The sequence below is a fragment of the Euleptes europaea genome, chromosome 11 (genome assembly GCF_029931775.1).
Source record: "Euleptes europaea isolate rEulEur1 chromosome 11, rEulEur1.hap1, whole genome shotgun sequence".
NCBI classification, from domain to species: domain Eukaryota; kingdom Metazoa; phylum Chordata; class Lepidosauria; order Squamata; family Sphaerodactylidae; genus Euleptes; species Euleptes europaea.
In genome coordinates this window covers 60,343,115-60,362,131 of record NC_079322.1, presented here as the reverse complement: position 1 = coordinate 60,362,131, position 19,017 = coordinate 60,343,115, and the positions used below count along the sequence as shown (strand labels likewise).

Here is a 19,017-nt window from a genome sequence, read left to right as displayed (position 1 = left end):
AAAAAGTAATGTATTTCCATTCTTTTCTGTATGCTGGACCTAAACTTGGTTTGTTTAAGAAAAAGCTGAACATTCTCTTCTGTTTTCCCCCCTCAATGAATTATGTAACTATCCGCTCAGATATTAGAATGTAACTACTTTATCCTAATTACAGAGAAGTGAGATTAACTCCTGCTGCTGTGAAAAATGAAGTGGATCTGCTGAAGCGTTTCTCTGGGGCGAGGGATGATGCCGTCCTTGAATCACTGGAATATACATCAGGTCTAAGCTCCTAATTTATGTCTTCTGGTCATGTAATTGTCATTGCACATTCAAGACAGATGTAGATGTAACCATGGTTAAGTGACAATGCCCTGGGAGGATTCATCTTGCTAGAAACTCCCATAATGCAGTGTGGATTCTGCGACACCTCAAAGACAAGTACATTTATTGCCATAAGTTTTCATATGCTATTCTTAAACCTGATTCATCAGATAGCTTGTGACTTGGGGACTATGCATGGCCTTTGTTCACAAAGCCTTTGCTTTGCTGCGTATACCCCCTCCCACCGCCCAGTAACTGAATAAGGATCTCTAGATTATGCAGTTCTTTTGTGTAATATTAAAATCACAATTTATTTTATGCTTCTTTACTAGCCATGCAGTTTTAAAACATGGACCAAAACCCTGCTACTGTTTAATTACAGAATATGAATTCTCAAATGGATGCCGTGCTCCACCGTGGAGACAAGTTCATGGGGAAATTTGCTACTTGATGATTAAACCACGTGACACAGACGCTATGTATGTCACTTGCAGCACAGCCGGAGTATTTTTAAACGGAGTAAGTAATAAAGATACCCAAAGGCAAATCATAGCAATATTAGTGCTTATATTTTTTGGCTAAATGTTAAACGGATGAAAGTCATCCAGTTTCTAATCCAGTTGGTGAGCATCAGTTTAGATCCATACTTCTGATTGAATCTTTGAGCAAAAGAGTAAATGTACTGTAATGGCATTCCTGTGGTATCATTTGGTCTCCAATATGGCTGAAGAAGCAAATCACAGAACATTTTCTTCAGGTCACTAAGGACTCTGTTCAGTCACTTTCTGCTTTAGCCGTAGTGATTACTCAAACAATACAGAAATTGTGTCATCATACAAACTTTCTCCCATGTGCAAGGGACCGTGCTGTCCAACGTTAATCATTTCCACCTTTCCTTTAGTCGGGCACTAGACAATGAACAATTATAGCACGCGGGTTTTTACGCTCATTTAACTTATTTCATATACTTATATTAGTTGTTCTTCATGCTATGCTGTTAAGCTATGCTGTTTGTAGTCCAGCGTATGAATTAGAAAATAAATCTCTTTCCTTGATTGTTGTAATGATTATAGTGTATCAGCGTTATTCATTGGCAGAATGATAGAAGATTTCTTAAGTAATGCTGTTGTAAAAAAAAAAAAACACTGCTGAGAGAAGTAAAGGAAATGTGTGATTGCCAAAACTGAGGAGGGGGGTGGATAACTTTCATGTTGTTGTGAGCCTCATATTGAAGGGGCAGGCGTGCCCACTTTTGAACATGGAAAACAGCGTGAACCACACTAAATTGTTTCAAGGCCCGCTTTCCTGAAAAGTGAGTGAAATGTTGCGTATGTTTCAAGAATATGCAAGGCTGTGGAATAAAATAACATTTGCTGTTTCTGCAGGGAAGAGGAAAAGAAAAAGATGAAATCAACTACGAGAGAAAGAGTGACATATGTAAAGACCTTGTCACCTTTTTAAGAGAAAGATCAGCAGCATTTGTGGAAAACATGGCTAAACAGGTATGTGTTGGGTTTGATCCCACTAATGCATTCCACTAGCAGAGGTGCTTTTGTCCAGCGGAAGGAGCTTGCCCTGTGACTTGCATTGGGGGAAGCTCCTTATATTGGAAGAAACTCTGTTAGTGGGACAGATCCACAAGATTCAGCCCGATGTCTAGTACTGGATTGTTCCGTGGGTAACCTATCTTAATATAATATACTTAAAGAGTTAGTTTTTGCTATGTCCGTTACAGCTCATTCTGTATATGCAATATCCATTTGCACCTTAAACATTACATATATGTCACCCCGTCTAACAAGGTTGGTTTCCATACTGAAATAATGTTGCATTAGGACAAAACTTACTGTTACCTGGGAAACACATATAGGCGTGTGCATGTCCAACCCTGATTTAGGGTTCCTACACAAGGGTGTGGTTGGAGCAATATTCAGAAAGTGGAAGAGAGTGAGAGACTTCTAAGTAACAAGGTCAGCTTTATTAGCTAGAAAAGGCAGAGAGAGCACAGCGACTTCTAAAATGCAATTGGAAGCAAAGCAGTCTGAACTGTTCCCTTTTGCCATCTGTGGCCCTGGGATTGTAAGGGTTTTGGGGACTTCCACTGTGATCACACCTTCTGACATTTTGTTTAATATTTTAAAAGTGGTGGCGGGCCACGAGAAGACTAATTCCCCCTCATGCTGCTTCCTCAATCGAAATTGTCCCCAAAGAGCTTTTGTTAGGCATGAGAGGGGAAAGAAAATGACAGATACAAGCACTTATCTTTTTCCCCTTTCTATGGCTATTAAAAATTAAGGTATCATTTACAGCCCATTCCTGAGCTTGGGGACCAAATGGGCTTAGGGGTGCTGTGACCCTTATGCCGGCATTCATACCACTTCTGCTGTGCAAACTGGCATGGACGCTGACGTAATGCCACTTGCACCGCCCCCCCCGGACAGCCGCAACAGTGCGGCCCTTGGACGCTAGCTTGGCCTCTCGCTGGCATCCTGCCGGCGAAAAGTCCTTCTCCAGCGTCCCAGGAGGCGTTCCCAGGCGTTACGGGAGCAAAGCTGCAGGTAGGCAGCTTCCTAACCCTTTTCAGCCCGGGAATGCCCCCTTAAATAACAGCGATGCTGCGCCAGCTTTTTGTTGGTGCATCATCACTGTTTTCAGTGGGGTTTTCCCCTCTTTGGAGATGCCACAGTGCCTCCACGGCTACGCTGTTATTGTTGTTTTATACATGTCATCATTTGCAATACCACGTATGTGAAACGAAGCACAGTGTTCAATAATCAAAAGTGCATATTGAACAGGTAGTTTTAAGCAGTTACTGCTTGTGCAAGTGCCTAATTGCTGTCACTTGGTTTCCAGCTGCACAAGTGCGAAGCCTTTTTGTGAAAACATCTGCAATAATTTTGTACAATGGAAAATGTTTGATAACTTCAAATATTTCCTGTGCTACCAGAAGACCAGCATTTCACATGTGTATTTTGAATGTAATTATTAATGGTTAATAAGTGTTGTTTCTTTAATTGCTGTGGGTAGTTTGGATAAAACGTTTGTATCGATGGCTGAAGAGGTATATCTGGAGCTCTACCTGATTGCCTTCTGACTTTCACTCTGGTCCTAAACGTGTTTATTTGGAAACTGTACTGATTTTGATAGAACTTATTTCCAAGCAGGCGAGCTTAGAATTGCAGCAGTTGGCAAATAACTTCTTTTCAACCTTCAGCCTTCTACAGATGGTTTTCCTTTGAGCAGCAGTATAACTTTTAGAGCAGGAAAATATCATATTTTAATGAAAAAGGTCAACTTTCTTTGACAATACTTTATATAATCAAAACCATTCCTGTCTTTAACTTCACCCTTATGACTTGAATAAAAGGAATATTCTTCATTTTACAAGAATTCTCTTTGATTTAAATGTCAGACATAAGCGGGTGCTTCCAGCTCACAGAGCATGTCTTACCTCCATGCTACTGGAGCTCTTAAATTTAAGTGTTATTGGCTTTTTGGGATAAGAAATATATTGTACCCCTCAGAATAGAATTCACACAGACAGAAGCTATAATTAAAGTTACCATATTGTTCTTGTAGCAGATGATAGTCTTCAGATTTTCATTATTTGCAAATCTGGAGGAAAATGTATTATTATTCTAAATATTCTGTCCATGTACAGGGGCTTGCAGTCTCTTTTTCTTACCATGGCCCTTCATCTTGCAGAACAGCATTCTATCTGGTATGAAAGCTACAGCTAGAAGGGAAGCTCATCAGCCTTTCCAGGCCCACACAGAAGCCTCTTGGGGGTTATGGAAGGGGTTCTTTGGATGCCAGTTGTTGTCAGGAAGGGGTTGGATGACTACTTTCTTGATATCTATATTAGTGTTATTGGAAAGAATATGCAGGTAGAGTATCCCTTATCCGGACATCCCATATCCGGATTGACCCAAAAAGCAGACCCTTCGAGACGGCATGCAGGCAGCTCCGTGCTGCCTGCTTTCAATGTTTCCTCTCCCCTAAACAAAAAATAAAATACAGCGTACCCTGCATCGTAGGTGGAGACTGAAAGCTTGCTGTTTCTTTGCGGCGCCTGGGAACAGTGTGGCTGGGGCAGCTCCTCCAAAGAGGTTTGGAGGCTGCCATGAACAGGAAAAAGGGCAATTTAAAGGTAAAAAATAAAAATGGGGGAAAGCCCCATAGACTAAAGCGATGCTGTGCCAGCAAAAACCTGGCGCAGCACCACTGAGGTGGAGGGGGGGTGTTCCCAGGCTGGAAGGGGTTAGAAAGCTGCCTACTGGCAGCTCTGCCCCCGGGAACACCCCCTGGGAGGACAGCACAAGCACTTGCACCGGCGGGACGTCATTGGAAGGCAGAGGCGGCGTCCCAGGGGCTGTGCTGCCGTGGCAGTCCAGGAACACAGGCAAGCACACCCCAATGCTGGCGTCCATGCCAGTCTTGCTGGCGCAAGTGGCACAGGTGTCAGTGTGGCCACTTGCGCGCCTCTTGAGCTCTTTCATCCTCAGAGCTCAGGAATGCACTGTTAGTCATAATTGGAAATTTAATATCTGAAATCTACTTTTTTGCAGATCCTCTTGCTGCCTTATGCTCGTTGGAGGTAGGGTAGAATTAAATGACATGGGTCAGTAGATAGACACAATGTAGCATCTCATAGTAAAGGATCCAAGCGCCATCTTGGGTTATTTCTGAAACACTGGAAATGCAAGCTCCTACTTGTTTTTCACACAGTTCATTTTGGTTTCCCTTGGTTTTCAAACAACCCTACGTTTTGTCAGACAATGCTTTGTTATATAGTATGAAAATCTAAACTCCCAGCACATTTCAGATGTTCAGGAAGTGAATTGCAATCAAGTTTTGTTTTAATTACGTATAACTACACATTTTAAATCCCATACTATAATTCCCTCTTGCAATTTTTCTGAACAGAACCCTGGTTTTTGAGCACAGAGGGCATGTCTACTCTACAGACTTGTACTGGTTTAAGAATAATTCCCTGTCCCCTGGGAAGCTGCAATTTATTATATTTATTTATTTAGCTAAAACATTTCTCTGTTGCCTTTCCACCCAAATAGGGCCCTCACGGTGACAAACATTAAAAAAATTCAACATTAAAACAACATTTAAATAAAACCAATATAAAAATCAATAAAAGCATATAAACATGCAAAACTAGATTCAGGGAGGATGGCCAATAACCATTATTGGAGGTATGCCAAACAAAACAGAACAAAATCTTCATCCTCTGGCAGAAGACTGTGGGAGATGCTGGGAATTATCACACATGTTAAACCGCAGTTCCCAGGATGCGTTGCCTGCTAAATTGATATCAATGTTTGTGCTGTAGATATGCCTATGTAGATATGGTCTTTATACTTTCAAGAAAGTCATACATTATGCTTCCACAGCATTTGGGTCACTGGCGGGAAGACAGAATAGCCAATGTTTCTGTTGGGTCTGCTTTAAATGCATATTTAATATACATAAGAATCTTTTTAAAAAAAAATCTTGAAGATAATCTTGCAAAGGGGGGAAGTTGTTAAAAGCCTTAACACATTAAGTTGTTGGAGTGTTATATATGGTAAGACCAGAATATAGAGAAACACTTCAGTATGTGAGGTCTGGAATAGCTCTGCTTTATAACATATGGTAAGGAAACCATTTCCAAACAGTTTGCACATGTTCAGGCTCTTTAAGAGAACAGGAAGAAGAGAGATCTTCTGGTGTCTTTAAAAGTCTCCTCTTCTGTGCTGTAGATTACAAATTCTCTCAGTCTGAACATTTCCATGCCCTGGCTAATATCTATTATTATTCCAAGTGGTGGGAAAGACTCTTGTTTCATGACTTATTGAACCTGACTTTAGAGACTGCAGCTGCTTGCTTAGTTACATTCATCAGACTCTTATCGTCTTGATCCAGTAAGGGTGATCTGCCCACAGAAATGCTGGTTGGCACGTCCCGCTTATCCTTCCTTGGGTTACACTGCGTGTGCAAAACAGAGATGTTGCACAGTTTGTGTGCTGGTGAATATATAATATACATGGCTGTGGAGCTTTGAGACCCAAATTCTGTGCCCTGCTCTTTGTGGCGGTGGAAGAGTGCCTTCAAGTCACAGCTGATTTATGGCGACCCCATAGGGTTTTGAAGGCAAGAGACATTCAAGGCAAGAGGTGGTTTGCCATTGCCTGCCTCCGCGAGGGCTGAGAGGGTTCTAAGAGAACTGTGACTAACCCAAGGTCACCCATTAGGCTTCCTGTGAAGGAGTGGGGAATTGAACCTGGTTCTCCACATTAGAGTCCACTGCTCTTAACCACTGCACCACACTGGCTTTCTCCTTGTACTCCCTGTATATAGCTGGACAAGATTTTAAAACTCGGCAGCCAGGTTAAAGGAAAACCTAAGGTCTCTGCAAACCCTGCCAAATTTCTGAAAGAAGCCAGAGAGCCAACAGACATTTGCTCCCTGTGACATAGTACAGTTTTATTCCATGTTGAAAAAAGCTGTCCCTTAGCAGGCATGTAATTCCTTTTCTCTATTTTCATAAAAAGATATCTAAAGCATTCATAAATAAAAATACTAAAAGAGCATTCAGAGATGACAGCGTTGAATATGCCTGGGAATATTCAATCTCCCCAGCTACTTCCACCCATCCGCTAACCTGATCTTCACAACAGCTGTTTGGGGCTATAACTTGGTTTAAAAGTGGAAGATCCTAATAACTAACTAAGGCCGAAAACGCATGACAGTATTGGCCCCCGGTTCTCCTGCGAATATGGCGAATCTCCCCATGCAACACACACAGTTGTCACCAGCCTGTGGGATCAACTTGCCTTCTGCCGGAACTTCCCCAAATTTATCAAGTCCAGCGAAGTCTCACGCCAGCCGCGGTTCTTTCCCGGTGTGTTTCAGGGACAAACAAATGGGAACCTAGCCATGTGTTAACGGCCTAAGATATTTTGGATTAGAAGTATGTAAAATACAGAATGAAGAGGTATTTCCATTGAAGCAGAAAGTTTCATTCATCTTCCAAAATTAATTGATCAGTTATACAGTTTATAATAGGTCTGAAGATATTTACTGTGTCTATCCTACCTTCTCATCAAATAATACCATTCTATATTTAATAAATATATCTGGGTCTGAAAATATAGCACGTAATAGAAAGTGTATGGTAATGTTCTTGGTTGAAATAAACAATCTATCTGAACGAATAATCAGAAATAAGGCAATCACATAGCAAAAAAATATAATGGCTAACATTAAAAGCTCACCTGCTATTAAGGGAGTCCATAAAAGGAAAGTAATCCATCCCATCTTAGCATTTCAGACCATGTATGATCACAAATGTGTAACAAGTCCAGTCCCTGTAAAGTGCCAATTATGCAGCCATTATAAATGGGGTAGAATAAAATTGAATACTATCCTCTACCGCATCCAAGAATCTGCACACAGTGACAGTTATTATCTATTGGATTATTAGTATATCTTCCATCAGTATAAGCCAATGACATTGTTTGGAATTTAGGCTTGTAAATGCCTTCCTAAAGAATGGTTCAAGTTGGAAAAATATGCCAGGCAACAGTACCCATAATTGAATACATAGTACCATCTCAGAAATTTAGTGAATTTAATAGTGGCCAAATTGTTGGCAGCATCATGATTGGGCAGGAGGAATATGCATTACATGATTCTCAGCATATTTGTTTTTGGTGGTCAAAGGGGGGTCCCTCTTTCCTTTTTTGTGAGCAAAAAACTTGGTTAGATCCAACCCAGTGCTTGGTATTCACTCAATAGGGCTTGTTCACCAGGAGGAAAATTTGTATCAGGGTGCCTAAGGCTGAGGAGTTTTTTTCCTCTACACTGTTAGGGTCACATAGTGGACAGATTTGTGACAAATGGTTGTTGTTTTTAATTGCTTATAATTTTCAAATCAATCACAGCTTCATTTTGAGTAATATGGGGGTTGCTTTTTTTGTAAGAGAACTGTGGGACATTTTTTTTATGCAATACAAAAAAATAAAATAATTTAGCTATATTTCCCCAAATTTACTAATTTCTCAACATGTTTTATTCATGTGGAAATAAGATTTTTCCAAACATTTTTGTCTCTTATTAGGAATATACTTTTTTTGATGAACCGAAGTATGAAAAACATTATCAACATATGGAAGTGGTTGAGGCAGATGAATATGGCCAAGCCCAAAAGTTTTATGACTATTCAGAAAAGAATGCATTTGAGAAGCCTAAGAGTCCTCTTGTAAAAGGCAAACTTACTGACAGCAAGAAATTAGAGTCATCTTTAAAGTGGAAGACCATGTCCGGCTCCCAAGTGTATGTAATTCTCTCTGTTTTATGGCACACAGTGTCAATTCGTATTAATGATCTAAATCACAGTATTTGTGATTTAAAAAACCTGACATTCACAAAAAAATTAATCCCCTGTATTTGAAAAACTTTGCTTAAGGGAACTGTATTTTTCAGTAATAGTTTTCCATAGTCCTTTCTTCTAATTCCATGATGTTCTTAAGTAAAAGGTAAAGATCCCCTGTGCAAGCACCGGGTCATTCCTGACCCATGGGGTGACGTCACATCCCGACGTTTCCTAGGCAGACTTTGTTTGCGGGTTGGTTTGTCAGTGCCTTCCTTAGCATGATTCATATCACCCATTCGGAGTGAGAAGCAAAACAGCAATAATTCTTTTAATGTAAATTATCACCTGTTCTATCATGGGTAATGTCTTTAAAGCAAGTAGCAGTAGGATTTAAAAATGCTAATAAGTGTGGTCTAGAAAGCCTTCAGATTGGTTGGAGTTGGGGGTGGCGAGTGTGGCGAGTGTCAGTGATAAGAACTTAAGAAGTGATCTGCTCAATCACATCAAAACTCCATCTAGTCCTTCACTCTAGTCTCCCATAGTGATTACCAAGTTACCACCAGGAAGCCCATAAGCAGAGTGAGAAGGCAGTAGCCCTTTGTCACTGTCACCTAGCAGCAACTGGCATTTATTACGAAAATGTAGTTTCCATTTAGCCATCTTGACCGACGGGTCTGCCAAAAGAATCCCCTTTTTAAGGCCAGATAGGCTACAGGACATCAAAACTGGGAAGCGCTGAGAAACAAAAGACAGGATCCAGCAAGCAAGTCCTCGGCTTGAAGCCTGGAAAGAGATCAAAACATAGCATGTGACAACCAGACTACTGATACTTCCAGCCATAGTGTCTAACAGGAGACCCAGTGTACGTATTCAAGATACCACTTCCTGTGGCAGTTGCTACTAAATCAATCCATACCCAAGCAGGATCTGCACAGAGAATGTTGTGCCTATGTAGCAAGAAATCTATCTCAGTCATCACCACAAGAATTGCTTTTTCTTTGTCTGGAAGTGCCCAAGGTTAAAGATGAATTGTTTCTGAAGGGAACGTGTAGAAGTTGATAGCTACTTTCTTAGCCCTTGGCTGTCTAGGCATTTTCTCTGACACATGTCATGTCATCTGCTTTGCATGGGTGTCTTATACAGCTTTTAAAGCAAATCCCTCAAGCAATGTCAGGGCAATGAGGAGAATTTGCAGTTTGGATCTCATATTTACAGCAGGCGGCTTAAATGTTCACCACCTGGTTCATGGGTTCAGATCTCATGTATTTGAGCTAGGCTGATATAAAGAATTCTGTTGCAGATTGAATTCCCTACTGTATGCCAGCATGTGTTTTTACAACTGAGACTCAAAGCTCGCAAGACATTTGTACTCAAAATATACAGTACAAAATGCACAAGTCAGGTGCCCGAGCTGACTTGCAGTCACACACGTGATCAGGAGAATTCACTTTCAAAAAGTGTTCTGTTGCTCTGTTCGACTTAGGAGTGCTGCAGTGGGGAGGGGAGGGGCTTCAGGCTTCCCTCCTGTGCCATTTTTGCCTGTGGAAATGGCTACGGGAGCATGCCCTGTTTGCTCCTTCCTTGACAACTTTAACACAGCAAGCTGTTTGTACTGTTCTTAGAACAACCAAAACGAAAACCACCACAACAAAAAACAACAGGTTTGATATAGTTATCTTGTATCTGCATCCCCCGTTCTGCCACCACAACATGACACAGGGAGATCTGCTCCAGTTCGGGCCGATGCATATGTTATAAAGTTCTTGTAGCTGCCAGATGTGTTTCTGTCTGATGCGTTCTGAATGTTCCCTCTTGATAGCTTAATTCCTGGTTGTGTGGGGGCCTGATCTGAACAGCAGCCTGCACCTGCCAGGGAACTGAATTCCAAGTGGGGAACTCTAGGCACATGACTGATGGGAAGTCCTGGTGGCGGTCACAAGGTCTTTCTGTAATGTGTGAATTTGTTCTTAGAGTGCTGAAAGGAGCATACTATACGTAATTACATGATTTTCACACTTGTTGACCACTTTTTCAGATCAGGTGACTAAACTTAATTATCCCGGTGCACAGTTCACAGTCTGCTGTGGTGACCCCCCCCTTGCCAAATGGCCCGGTGGTCAAGCAGTGAGCACCAATGGTTGGAGCAGCTCTTGGCCCAGCCAATTATCTGCCACAGGTAGAACAGGGCACCATAGACCTGGCTGGAAGATGCTATCAGTGGTGGCAGCGTCACTCATTGTAAACATAGCAAATGAAATGCATGTTTAAATATTACTGCCTTCATTTCAGCTCTTACACCCTTTGTTCGTACATTTAATTTGAGTTGGTTTGTAGCATTGAATCAAATTTCTGTTGAGGTGATTTATTTGTTATGCCAGCAACTTTCACGCTATGAATACTGCTGGAGTAAAGCAAAAACCTGAACTGTTTTTAGTATTAGAAAACCATGGCCACAATCCAATGGAGAATTAAGTGTGCTTAAGTCCTCTGAAATCATTAGACTTAGCACACTTAACTGTCTATTGGATTATGGCCAGTGTTTTAAAATTCTAGATTCAATGGCCTCTGCTGTTAATTTGTAATGGCAACTTTTAAACGTTCATAAAAAGAGATTCTATTTCAACCTTCATATATTCTGGCATTAATCAGTTGAAATATACCTCCTTGACTAAATTGATTTTCCAGATAAATGCATGCACAAATTTACAATGTATTCACAATAGCACTATGGCCTGTTAACAAACAAAAATGTTTGTAGAGGGAAAGCAGCAAAGAAAGAGAAGGAAGAAAAGGAAAGCAAACCTGTCTCTTCAGAAGGAAAGAAGAAACTCAGCACACCATCGTCTCCTTCTTCGAAAGGGTATGTGGCTGTCTACTATTTGTCTTCCTTGTGAATTACAAGCACATCAGCATTCAACACAAGCAGTAAGCTAACTGTGGATGCTTTCTAGATGACATCAATAGTGCAAGGGCTCTTCTATTACCAACTGAGGACCTTGTGCAGTTGTTTTTAAAACAGAACATTCCCCAGTTATTCCTGCTCCTGTGCATGATCGAAGAGGGAACTCCCAAGCTGAAAATATAAACCTGTTGGTTCTGGCAGGATCGTCTCATACTTGCATCTGCTACCATTTTTCCAATCATGGTAAAGAGAAGATGATTGCTCGGCTTTATTGTACCAGTAACTTGGCTCTTGACAGACATTTCCTTAGCTTGCATTTCTTAACCAGGGTATAGGGACAGATCTCATTTTAAAAAGGCTTTGTCCTTGGAATTTCAATATTGCTTCCAAAGTCTGTCTGTCTGTCTGTCTGTCTGTCTTTCTTTCTTCCTTTCTTTCTTCCTTTCTTCCTTTCTTTCTTTCTTTCTTTCTTTCTTTCTTTCTTTCTTTCTTTCTTTCTTTCTTTCTTTCTTTCTTTCTTTCTTTCTTTCTTTCTTTCTTTCTTACTTAAATTCTTCCCTCTCTCTCTCTCCCCCCCTTCAAACTTGCAAGACTGAAGTGGATAAATATCAAAATCAGAAAAACAAACAAATGCCTCCATCCTTTCCAGGTGTTTTCATAGTCAGGTTCACATTTTCTCTGATTTCACAGACTTCATTGGCATGAAATTGCATTGGTCCAAACAAATGATTTATTTTTTTTAGACAGCACACATCAGTGAATTTGTATAAATTTTGTGTCATTCAGTGAGTTATAAAAACTAGCAAACTTCAATATATATATAAAAAACACACAAAGGCTGTCGGGTTGATGAAAACATTTGTGCAAGATTTTCTCTGTCTGTTTTATAAAACCCGATGCATAGCATAGTGGCTATTAGTGTCTTTAAATGGAATGGGTTGTACCTCAATGGAGCCATGGAGGAGGGGAGTTTTGAATCTGAACAGAGAGTGGTGGTGGAAAAAGGGGGTGACAAACTCTTTCTTACCAAGCCATTTCCTAATCTTCATTGCCCTTTCACAAATGGCTTTCCTAATTGTGGGTGAAAACATACTGCACTATTGATCATATCTCCTGCTAGCAGAGACACAGCCTTGGCGTAGGCAAATTAGATCATGAAAATGATCCATGGGGGAAAAGGGTAATCACAGCTCCCGCTACCCCACCCCCCAATGCAGGAACTGTTATTGTGGTCAGATTTGGAGCTCCCTCACAGCTGGGCTAAAGTAAAAACTAAAACCATTGGGAGACACTCCACATTTTTACAGTATCTCATCCGGTTTGATCCTAAGAGTGTGAGCAGTGCTAGAAAGCCACTTTTTCTGAACCTCAGCTGGACATCTGGGATGTGGAAGCCACAGTGATAATAAGGCAATAAGTTATGCAGAGGCCTTTGAACATTCTGACGCACTACAGACCTGCAAAGTATTATTATCATTATTTTCCCGTATGTAGTATCTTTACCTGCCCTTTCCTCCATGGAGTTCGGGGTGGAACTCTTCCATCCCCTCCCCCCACCCCGGAATAACCCGGCAAGGCAGGACAAGGTGACAGACCGGCCCAAGATCGCTCTGTGAGCTGCATGGCTGAGTTGGGGTTTGAATTCCAGTCTCCCGTGTTCTAATCTGACATTCTGACCCCTCTCCCAATGCTTAGAATGAAGCATACCAACAGCTGTAGTGCAGCCCTGTGTGTGCCTGCTGCTTGAAATCATGTTAATAATCATTAGGAGCAGGCTGCCATGTCCGTTTCAATGATGTCTCCTGTAAAATGAAATCGCACAGCAGCTCTCCCAGGTAGGTTGTTCTTTCGGTTTATGCTAATTTCTAAAAGTGAGTTGCTGTGTTTTTTTGTTTGTTTGTTTAGTAGACTTTCAGTAAAAGTTGAAGATATTAGTGACAGTTCTTCAGAGAGTGAGGAGGACGAAGAGGAACCTGAACGTCACTCAGAGATAAACACAGATTTGCCATCCGAATACTGGCAAATTCAAAAATTAGTGAAATATATAAAGGTAAAAGAAGTTCGTTTTTTTTTAGAAAAATTGCGAATAATATTTTTTGTTCTTATAATATGGTATGACTTCCTGCTCACTTGTTATTTCCCTGAATTTATTCATATTTTATGCTGAAACTTTAACTTGTTTATTTTCAAAGAAACTATAGATTTCCATTTTAGTTTTGAGTTGCGGTATTTCAAACCAAGGGCCATCATCATACCAGCAGTTATGCTCGACTACCCTTCGCTTGTGCATGAGAGGAGCAAGTGATTATTCAGTGCAACATAACACTTTTGTGGATCGTGCTCCCAGTTTTGAATGTTCTAATCTAGTGGTTAGAATGTCATACTGGACTCTGGAAGACCCATGGTCAAATCCAGACTCTACCATGGAAGCTTGCTGGGTGACCTTTGGCCCGTCACTCTCTCAGCCTAGCCTACCTCACAGGGTTGTTGTCGGGATCAAATGGAGGAGAGGAGAACAATGCAAGCTGCTTTGGGTCCCCATTAGGGAGAAAAGCGGGGTATAAAGAGGGAAATGCATTGCACTTGTATTTTAAGGTGTAGAACTAGAAAACAGGACTATATTCAGTTCTGAAATAAGACGATAACCTGTTTGAAGCTAGCTTGGATTTCTGATGCTATACCCTGCTAGCTAGGTAGGCTTGAACCATTGGATATGTTAACAGAGTGTTTAGGAAGCAGTGACAATTTACCTTTGACTTTAACCAGTAAAGCTGCTGCCACTTGCCAGTTGAGCCACCTGTCACCAATATTAAGGTGATGAACAGATTAATCCTTTGAATGATAACGAACATAAAACCCTTCATTGGGCTGAAATGTAGCTGACAAGTTGCATCATTGTTTGCTCCATAGCAGACGGACAAATGTGGTGCTGCTTATCTTGCTGTATGTTGGTTCAAAAGAAGCTCTTGCTGCAGCCAAGCAAGGTTTTTTGTGTGCAACTGAACAGGTAGTGGTTAAGAGCGGTGGCTTGGAGTGGTGGACTCTAATCTGGAGAACCGGGTTTGAATCCCCACTCCTCCACATGAGCGGCAGAGGCTAATCTGATGAACCGGGTTGGTTTCCCTACTCCTACACATAAGGCCAGCTGGGTGACCTTGGGCTAGTCACAGCTCTCTCTGCCTCACCTACCTCACAGGGTGCCTGTTGTGGAGGGGGAAGAGAAGGTGATTGTAAGCCAGTTTGATTCTTCCTTACGTTGTGGAGAAAGTCAGCATATAAAAACCAACTCTTCTTCTCTCTTTTGAGTTTGGCAGGTGCAATCACAGTTTAGTTCTCAAAAAAAATCGAATTTTTTTGTGCTTTTAAAAAATTGGATTGATTTTGTTTAATTAAAAATAAAAACCCTCTGCCCTACCTGCAAAGGAAGAATCTAGTTTGACTAGATTTCAGTTTACCTGTCATATATATGGCAATCTTGCATTATTTATCCAGTGTTGCTCTTTTATGCATAATTGGATCTATAGGTTTTTTTTATAACTATATGGTGTGATATAAATGCAGGTAGATAGTTGTACTTATTTTCAAAATCTGCTCTGCGGCAAATTGAGGCAAGAGGCTTAAGAATACTTTTGGCAATACAATGACAATTGTATCTCATTTCAGAATTTAATTGCACTTTGGGCATTCCAAAATACAAACAATACACTAATGTGAGTAACATTTTAAATATGCTTTATAGCAAGATTAATTGCTTTTAGAATTATTTGATGGCCTGAGACAAAAGAAAGTAATGGGTGATTGTTTAAAGATTTTCTTAAAAGAATAGAATAGTGGCATGCAGCATTTTTTAGCCATTTCAAGAGTGAAAGGAAGCTCTGACAAGGGAGGTGAGTTGGAAGTTAATATCTGTGGCCTGATCCAACTCTGGTGCTATGCCACAAATAGTAACCTTTGCACATTTCCGTCCATATCAGAAGGCACATCCAGCGGTTCAATAGGACCAAATGAACACCACGGTTTGCGTGCATGTTTTCCGGATGCACATTTCCTTTGCTGGATTGGGGTGTCTATGTATGGGCCTTGATAGGTTGTTTGTAAAAGGTAAAGGTCCCCTGTGCAAGCACCGGGTCATTCCTCACCCATGGGGTGATGTCACATCCCGACCTTTCCTAGGCAGACTTTGTTTACGGGGTGGTTTGCCAGTGCTTTCCCCTGTCATCTTCCCTTTACCCCCAGCAAGCTGGGTACTCATTTTACCAACCTTGGAAGGATGGACGGCTGAGTCAACCTTGAGCCGGCTACCTGAAACCGACTTCCGTTGAGATGGAACTCAGGTCATGAGCAGAGCTCGGACTGCAGTAATGCAGCTCACCACTCTGCATCATTGGGCCTTCTAGGTTGTTTGTAGCAATAGTTAAAATGTTTCAAAAGAAGAACTGTGGAGATTTTAATTGCACTTCCAGCTTTTAGTAAGCAACTACCGGTATATATTGGCAGAAGGAAATGTATAGTCACATTTCTGATTTCTTATATGTAGTTATTCCATAAACTTGAGATTCAGATTCTGACAGCATAAAGTATTGTACAATGTGGAACTGCATTTATTTGTACTTCTGGAAACAAAAGAAAATCTGGAAATGCAGCATAAGTCATGTAAGATTTGTGTAAGGAAGAATCTAAACAAGAGCAAAAAAAATTTCTCTCGCCCATAAAAAATAAATAAGTTGCACACGGTATCAATTTTGTAGTGATGGTGGAAAAACAAAAGAATTTATTGTGCTTTGTTTTAAAATGGAGTATCCCCAATTTATTTTCATTTTACTGCATTATCTGTGACTTAACATATGAAAATGCCATAGTGGAATTTCTATTAAAATTAAATAGTGTGGCCCTTTATCTTCTATTGCTGTCTGGAATACTGGGAAGAACAGTAGACTTGGTCTGTACAGATAAAACATCTAATTAAATCCAGAAAGTTTCTGCTTGGATGTGAAAGACGTATAAAGAAAGATAAAACAGATTATGATTGAAAATTTCTACAGTGTGTTTAAACTGAAAAAAGAGCACGCATAATGCTGCTGTTGTGCTGTTTACATGCTTCCCAAATTACAGTGTTGCTCAGTGTCTGTTACAATATTCTTCAAAGGCCTGATTCACACAAACAACCTTACATGTGTGACCACTTCTAATGAAGGCCAGTTGGAAAGCTGTTTTTGTGCAACTGTAAAACAGTTACGAACCTCAGGATTAATGAAGTGGAGATGTCACAAGATATCAATCCCTTTCTGGGGTCTTCACTAAGAACCAGAATCTCCAACTCACCTTCTTAATAAGTGTAGGCATTGGGCTAGGGTTGAGCCTGAAGAAATTCATTGTGTCCCCTTGTACACAGTAAGGACAAAATTAGTTTAGAAAATTAGCCTTAGTTACAATCCCCTCTCCCAGACCTTTTCCACATGCCGGAGTTACTCCTGATTTTCTTAATTCACAGTGGGTAGCCGTGTTAGTCTGTCTGCAGTAGTAGAAAAGAGCAAGAGTCCAGTAGCACCTTAAAGACTAACAAAAATATTTTCTGGCAGGGTATGAGCTTTCGTGAGCCACAGCTCACTTCTTGCTCTTTTCTACTCCTGATTTTCTTGAGAGTCGAAACACAAGGATTGGAATTTCGGCAGGGTTTCCCCACCTTTGCTGTGCATTTTTACGCTTGTGGGGTCAGTTTATTTTCTTCCACACATGGCTTAAATAATGAGGATTTCCAAGGGAGGGTGCTTTTGTCATCGTTATCAATATCGGTGGTGTCAGAGCACTCCCCCCCCTTTTTTGCAAAACAGCCCTAAATAGCGTTATAATGCTGTAGGGTTACAATGATAGTTGAAGCTGGTTCTCTGAATTCCTGACCTTCGTTTTTTTTTATTTTTTTTTTAAGTAAGTCTCTAGTCCTTTCCCTCATGGAGATATGTCTTTTTCCTTATATCTCTGCTAAGGAAGAGGCTAGACGCTTTAAAAAAAGAAAGAAAGCTTGGAATTTAGAGAACCTGCTTAAACTATCATTTCAACACTACAGCGTTATATCACTATTTTAGGGACTTTTGAAAAATTGAAATCACTTGACTGAGGGGAGAGGAGTGGTTTAACAATGATGACAGTCCAATCATTGAAAAGTGGGCTGGAGGTGGGTGGGACAAAGAACACCATTAGAACCATCATGCACTAGAAAAAGCCGACTCAAAAATGGCTTCCAGAAAAACATTGGGGTAAAAGTGGACTGAAAAGATTCAGGAAAAAAAAACTGGTGGGGAAATGAAAAAATCAAAGTGAAAATTAAAGGCACAAAAATGTGTGTGGAAATCAGGGAGTACGCTGAAGCAGTACAGGGCCAGAGCTGATGAAAAAAACCCATCCGGAAAAGCCCCTATTGTCTGGTTCCCCCACCTGTAATGCCCGATTTGCTAAGTTGCCACACATGCACACCCTTTGTCATATGTTCACACTCTTCTGTAGGTGGTCTGTCACAACAGGCACACGATCAATTTCATAAGTAATATAAGGCATCTACTTAATATCTTTATTATGAAAGACCGTGGAAAGCAATATACACCCATATATGAGGTTAAATAAAGATCAATGATAGTCCCATTTCAGTTTTCGATGGATCTTGAAAAGGGATATTTTTGTGGACAAAGGGGAGCAAATAGCTGCTAAAGAAACTAGAAAAGCAGCCGTCCTCCCGGCATCCTCAGAAAATGAGTAATAGTGATTTGCATTGTCTTCAGATTCTTGTTGTGTGTTTAATTAGGCTATGTATCCATCACAGTGGCTTTCCAAACTAAATGTTCATTTGCCATTTGTTATCTACTCAATATAGGTGATTACAAACATGGAGTGGAAAGCTGAATTGCTTAAAAAACAACCAGAGTCTGGTTTTCTCTAGACCTTCTTATAAATGTCAGAAGTTATAAAAGGCTTTTTAATTTGTTTCATTGTTTTCTGTTGGAAATATATATATTTTTTGCCATGTATGATGTTGCTGGATCAAATTATCTACACAGATAACAGCTGGAAAATGAGTTATGGACTAGTTATCCTAGAAAGATTTTCTGCATGATCTATTAAATATAGATGGTAATATAATTATTCATGCAAATGGTACTGAAAAGGGAAAGAGAACTCTCCAAAACAAAAAGGCCGATAGTGAAAAAATGCTACGTTACAAAGATGGCTATTTATAATGTTGGTTCATAAAGGACAATTGATTACAATAGTAATTCAGAGTAATTAAAGTAATTCAGGTATTAAAGATTTAACCACATGGAAATAGGCCATCTTTAAAAAAATCTGAAGTAACATATACCAAGAGAATGGAATTAATAATCTGACAGTAGAATTCCATACTTGAAGTTGGGAGATTAACGAATGTAAAATTCCAAAATTGCCAGACCTGTAA

The 19,017-nt window shown here is 40.4% G+C and overlaps 1 protein-coding gene across 1 annotated transcript in view; it reads left to right on the top strand.

The window, feature by feature from the left end:
* The window catches only part of ODAD2 (outer dynein arm docking complex subunit 2), an 83,224-nt gene that overhangs the window by 4,040 nt on the left and 60,167 nt on the right, over positions 1-19,017 (top strand). Inside the window, exons 4-9 of the mRNA XM_056857605.1 lie at positions 155-261; positions 686-822; positions 1,689-1,805; positions 8,417-8,631; positions 11,430-11,531; positions 13,479-13,623. Of these exons, the coding sequence (XP_056713583.1) occupies positions 155-261; positions 686-822; positions 1,689-1,805; positions 8,417-8,631; positions 11,430-11,531; positions 13,479-13,623 (823 nt within the window). The remainder of the gene's footprint in view (positions 1-154; positions 262-685; positions 823-1,688; positions 1,806-8,416; positions 8,632-11,429; positions 11,532-13,478; positions 13,624-19,017) is intronic.